At 43.7% G+C, this 6,415-nt stretch overlaps 1 protein-coding gene across 1 annotated transcript in view; it reads left to right on the top strand.

The window, feature by feature from the left end:
• Positions 1–2,718, top strand: part of drd2l (dopamine receptor D2 like) — a 20,128-nt gene extending 17,410 nt beyond the window's left edge. The window contains exons 6-8 of the mRNA XM_008302010.1: positions 285–368; positions 605–962; positions 2,522–2,718. Coding sequence (XP_008300232.1) covers positions 285–368; positions 605–962; positions 2,522–2,718 — 639 coding nt within the window. The remainder of the gene's footprint in view (positions 1–284; positions 369–604; positions 963–2,521) is intronic.
• Positions 2,719–6,415: the final 3,697 nt, after the last annotated feature.

Genomic DNA, 6,415 nt, shown 5'->3' with positions numbered 1-6,415 from the left:
ATTAATGCTAAAGTACAGATACCTGCAAAATCTACTTAAGTACAGTAACAAAGTATTTGTGCTTCATTACTTCCCACCTCTGGCTTATCACATAACAAGCTGCATTGCATACATTTTGACAGACGTACAGGAAGAAATCAAATTATAATTGACGTGATCCTTTGGAAAATGTTTGTTCTTAGTGTGTGGTCTATCAGCAAACCAACCAGTGTGTTTTTTGTCTTTAGATACTGATATAAGCTTCCAGTATTGGTTGTAGTTTGCACTGTGCTTATCCCTCTCAGAATAAGTGTACACAACCAGAAGATGTAAAGTTGTGCACAATGATCCTGAGGCCTGCCACGGCGGCCCCGCAACGCAAGAAAGTGGTGAGTGTGATGACAAACGTGAGCCCTCGTTATAACTGGCCTGTCTCTTCACTGGCACGTTTATATGCTTCTTGTCCTATCTGCTGTGACGCTCTGCCTGCACCCTGTCATCCTTCTTATCTTCATAAATGTCCCACCGCTCCTCCTTGTATCCTCTTCACAAGCGCCCTCACCTGTGTTTGCCCCCCAGCACCTGCCTCCCTCACCGCCCTCCTTCCTCCCTCTCTGTGTGTCAGACCCTGGTGAAGGAGGCGGTGGTTCACCCCCTGGAAGTGGAGCCGGGTCAGTTCCTGCCTCGGACCGAGCAGAGCCTGGCTCCTCCCCCTGCTCCCCAGACCTCCTCCTCCCACACGGGACGGGCCCGCATCTCCCTGTCCATCTCAGTCGGACCCGCCCCTGCCCTCCCCTCAACCGTGACGCGATCGGGCCTGACGCCGCGTCCTCCCACCCTCGAGGACGGCATGAGGGGCCGCGAGGGGTGGAGGGAGCGCAGCGGAGGCAGAGAGAAATGGTGCATCACCAAGGAGAGGGTGAGAGGAAGGCTGTCGCAGCAGAAGGAGCGGAAGGCGACGCAGATGCTCGCGATCGTGCTCGGTGAGCAGAGTAAAGTACCGACTAATTAATGAGGTGTTCATCGATGGACCGTGTACTCATAACACCTGTAGTGTGTGTGCACAAAGCTGCTCACTTTTATGTACACAAACAAACGAGGGTAGTGGATATTTCTGCATACTAAAATAAATAGATTTAATAATAACAGATGGAGATGTCAAAGGAATAGTTTCAGAAATGTGATCAACACCACTCTAATTACTGTCTGCCAAACATAAAGCTGATGTTTGTTTGTTTAGCTCAGCACAAAGATAGCAAAATCCGACAACCAGCACCTCTAATATTCACCAGTTAACATGTTATATTTTGTTGTATTGTCAGATTTAACCAACAGACAAGATATTGATTAATCTTATAATCTAAACTATCAGCAAGACAGTCAGTGAGAATGTGTGTAGAAATGGTCAAATCCTCTAAACACAAATCAAATTTGCTCACAGATCTTAGCGTGTTTTTGGTATTTTTGTAATACTTTAGTCACGCTCTAAACTTATATGAATTGCTCACATGCTGGAATAAAAAATGAAATAATAAAGAAGTCTGGGTTAAAACCGTATTCTAAAAAAACTTTCCTTTACGAGGTGTTTCAGAAAAGTTCCAGGACTGGTGCCACAAAAGATCTATTTCAAACCCAAACTACAAACTACGAGTTTTCCCCTTCAGACGATCAACCAGCACGTCTACAAAGAGATCCTGCGGCGTTTGCTTTGTTCAGAGGAGGCGAGAGTCTGCTCACGATGCCCTGAGCATCTGACAGTTCCTGGCTGAGAAGAACATCTCCGTGCTGGAGCAACCTCCCTACTCATCCCACCTGGCTCCGTGGGATTTATTCCTCTTCCCCAAGCTCAAGGGGGTCATCAAGGGGACCCGTTTTGAAGACGACATCAAGATGGCTGTGACGACGGAGCTGCAGAGGATCCAAGAAGAAACCTTCCAGGAGTACATGACGGTGTGGCAGAGAAGGCTGGGGAAGTGTGTTAGACTCCAGGGGGATTACTTCTTTTTTGTAGTTTGGATTTCAAATATATCTTTTGTGACTCCCGTCCTGAAACTTTTCTGACACTTCTCGTATATCAGGTAAGTGTTCTGCCAAAGCATCTTTTTGGCTAGAACTTGTGGCTGGATGAAGACAGAAGAAAACTGATCTATTCCTTTAAAAAAAAAAAAAATTCAGTTAAAACTGATATGAAAGCAATATGCAAATTTGGATCAAGTTTTACTACTTTCAGTAAGAGACGTGTTGTTTAATCTTGGCATCTGCAGCATCAATTTTTATGGCCTCCATTATTTATGACTCCTTACTTGATTGTATTGTGCTTCTTGCCAGCCTCATCTGTCTTGTTATTTATACGACTTGGCTTTTGTGACACAGCGACTGATAAAGTTGTCTATCCGTCTGTTTCATGAAGCCGAGCAAATTACAAATGCAGAAGTTGGCGAGATGTTTCAGCAGTGACACCCCTCCGTAACTTTTAGTGCAAAAACGCTCACGTATATATTTTCACGCATCTTACATTTCACGTCCTCTCCTCGTTTCCAAGGTGTGTTCATCATCTGCTGGCTGCCTTTCTTCCTGACCCACGTGCTGAAGGCCCACTGCAGGAGCTGCTGCATCTCGCCGTCGCTGTACAGCGCCGTTACCTGGCTGGGATACCTCAACAGCGCCGTCAACCCCGTCATCTACACCACTTTCAACATTGAGTTTCGCAAAGCCTTCATCAAGATCCTGCACTGCTAGGTCAGAGATATAAGAGGCATCAGCTGTCGAGAAACTACAGAGCCTGACATCGGATTAGGATTTGAGGTGACAGAGAATAGAAGAGAAAAAAGAAAAGATCAGGAGCTCTGACAGGCGTTTAAGGCGGAACGAGACAATACAGTGGATGGTCGATAAGTCAAAGTGTGACAAGTTTTTGGGAAAATTAAAGCTGAGACAGTTGTAACGAGCAGCTCAGAGAAGTCAGAGAAATGGAGGACGTGACAGCAGGCGCGAGAGAAAATAAAAAACAGAGCGTGACAGGTCGCAGACAGCTACAAGCGAGCTGGAGATATTTATAGAAAAGCAGACACGCACGGTGTTGTGTACATATATTTTGAAAAGGGAATATGTGAGGACAGAGGATCTCACCACAGCATCCTGACTCAGAGACTCCACAGATGTGACACTCGCTGTGACACGACCGTTTTTTTTTTTCCGATCAGGAACGCTTGATTCCTGTCAGACTCGCTGTTGTATTTTCCTGTAATCTCGACGAACCGTCTTGTTATCCGTCCACATGTCTTTCTCAGAGGACTGGGGTAAGTCAAGGCTGGAGAAGTAGCTTTGATGTAAAAAGTCCACCTCAAAATGTACTTTTATGTCTGAGAGTGGATCTTTTTTTTTTGACACCCTGCCAAAATTGTATCCGGCTACTGATGTGGCGATTGAGCGCACAACTCAGCAGACAAACTTTAAATAAGTGTGCATTAATGTGAAATGTGTTGTCATGACTTGGAGTGTACAGCCTAGTTATAAAAATAAAAGTCAACTTTTATTTTGAAAAACTCACCATCCTAATGAATCGAAAACCCGTCTCTATTTGTTCCAAAGGAGATTTTATTTTACCTGAGACGCTCGGTATGGACAGTCGAATAAAGCAAACAAGTCGGATAGAATAAATCAACAAATGACAAATGACAACACGGCGAATGAATGCGAGAACAGCTGGTTACAAAATACAGGCGATTGATAGTCCTGTAATTACATTTTACTCCCCTTGTCTGCAGCCCAGAGGTAGTAAAACCACCACGGAGCCACAGCAAGTGTAGAATCACACAGGTGTTGCTCACATTTGAGCAGTTAGCATTCAGATAGGACTCTGTGCACCCAGAGCCTTGTTTTATTTAAAACTTTTTCCATCTTTCATGTCAATCTGAAATCTCACCGTGGCCATTTATCCAGTTTTTTTTTTTTTTGTCAGTCCTGAGATTGCGAGATGTGTTCGTGGGTTTTAACTATCCTCTCCAAGTTAATATTTGAAGGGTTCTGTGGCACCTGTGCCCTTTTTTTTTTTTTTACCCTAAAGCACACACCTGAAACCACGACATGCCTCTTAACACTGCTAGCAAGTTGGTTTAAGCATATAAGTTGCCATATTTTCATACCATTATGTATTTCAGTAGCACTAATAGACTTTAGGCTAGCTTGACATTTTGGGAAGTACTACTTGTTGGCTTTTTTTGCAAAGAGAGACAGAGAGAGAAGAGGATCAGTCAATTCTCGAAGGTACAACTAAAATGTAAAAAAGAAAAACAGTCGAGACTCGATAATCCGACACTAAATGTAAAACCTTCTTTCATGTTGGCTGTCGGATTGTCAAGACGGAGGTCGAGATACAAGGAGGGCTTGATGCTTAAAGGGTCATTTGTTGTTAATTATTGTTTATAGTTGTTATAATAACTAGTGTATTGTTAGAACACTACGCATCGCTGGATTTCACGCCTAATTGACCGGTGCGCTTGTGCACGTTCCGGCCACTTCCACCCGAGGGAGCGCTAAGACGGGGTGGAAGTGGCTGGAACACACAGACAGTACTTGGCTGCTGATGCCAGTTTAGGATAGTCGTCATAATTCTGTTTCCACCATTGGCAGTGGCGGTGGAGGAGTGGCGGGCAAGATACGCTCCACCGTTACCATCCCTGTTTACTTCCACACACACTGAGCATGCTCGCTGTGTGTGACGTCGTCGTGTCCTCTTCTGCGCATGCGGGACACTTTTGGGTCGTATGAAGTTCACACAGCATCTAATTGGAAATGTGAACGAACTCACAAAAAAATCAGATTTCACAAAAAAATCAGAATTGAGCATCAAGTCCTGCAGTGTGAACGTAGCCAGTCTGTGGGATTGTTCAGTCAGATAATACGCCGCTATCCTGATTTGTGACATAAAATGTCATGTCAGAGTCAGAATCCAAGGCTGTCGGTATGTTAAGGCTGTTTTTCATGGGTTCCGTTCTTTTTTCCTAAAAACCTGTCGGATAGCAAAGTTTTCAGATTGTTAAGGGTCGAATTATCGAGTCACGACTGTATTTGCTTTCCTTTTAAACACTACTGTGTTTAATTTGTGCGAAAACTGAACTGTAGAAATGACAAATTGTTGGGATTCATTCCTAGGAAGTAACGATCTGAACTCTCTGGTATGAACTGATGAATATCTAGTGTTGTTAATTTTCATTCATTTTCTTTCAGTGTAACTGCAAGTGATAGAAATTTTGCAGCCATGTTTAAAGATCAACACCTCTGCAGCTCTTCCTACAGAGCAGAAGTTATCGTCGCGGTCAGACATCTACGTTTCCGTGTAACTCTAATCTCCCAAAATGTCAAACTTTAAAACCCATCACAGTCATTTATTTATGCTGTAGTACTGCAAGTCCTGTTATTAGAATTTTAATGTTCCAAAACACAGTCACTGGTAAACTAATTCCTATCAATTTAAAAAGCCACTGCAGAGAAAACCTCCAACATACATCTCTGTGTTTACTTCTTGGAGTTAATAAAGAAAGATTCAAGTCCCCATTCGTCAGAAAGAGCTTTAAAAGTTTATCTGGCGGTCTGTGCGACTTGCAGTTTTCTGACAGTCGCTCTGCTGTCCTGTCAGCAAACCCCACGGATGCGTCTCCCTGCACAGGATGAAACAAATGATTATATTAAGCTGCAAATGCAGCCGCACCTCGAGGGCTGCGGTGGAGACGCTGAGCAAGACATCCTTCTTTCGTCCGCTGACTGATTGCGCGGGGACGGGAAGCTGGCAGAGCTGTGTATCTGACATGCTCAGATTGCTGTGAGTTGCCCGTCAGTTTAATTGGAGTAAACAAGGCCTCTGACACCAATACGGGAGCAAATGAAGCCTGCGCGCTTTATTTATTCGCTCATTCGGTCAGAGCTGGCGGGGGAGGATGCAGCTATGGACAACAAGCAATACTTCAACATGTATTTAGTTGTGATATTAGATCATGTACTGAAGCGGCTTCGCAGTCTATAAAAAATACGAATAAATTTGATGGGGAAAATAAAATCAAAACAACTACCCGGGGACTGTTTTAGATAAACAAGACAGAAAACATTTTATACAATTAAATTCCAGCGAAACGTGAGTGACAGACAGTTTGGGAAATGTTTGTTATTTTTGTTTTTAGCTACATGAAGTTTAGTCATTCCCAACTGAACCCCCAGATGGATTGACAGGACACGTTCACGTATTCAAGCTCCCCAGAGGATAGATCTTACTGGCTTTACACCGTTTCATCTAGAAGTTGACTGTGTTAGAAGCTGGTGGCATAAAATCAGGTGCAGAAATTCATGCTCTCTTATGGTGAATAGTTAAAACTTTAGACTTTTTATCCAGTTCTCCATTGGTTGTTCGATATGCTTTCACCCAACTACATTTTTGTTGGTT

This window comes from Stegastes partitus, unplaced genomic scaffold (assembly GCF_000690725.1).
Source record: "Stegastes partitus isolate 25-593 unplaced genomic scaffold, Stegastes_partitus-1.0.2 Scaffold1747, whole genome shotgun sequence".
Lineage (NCBI taxonomy): Eukaryota > Metazoa > Chordata > Actinopteri > Pomacentridae > Stegastes > Stegastes partitus.
This window is presented reverse-complemented; position numbering and strand designations above follow the sequence as displayed.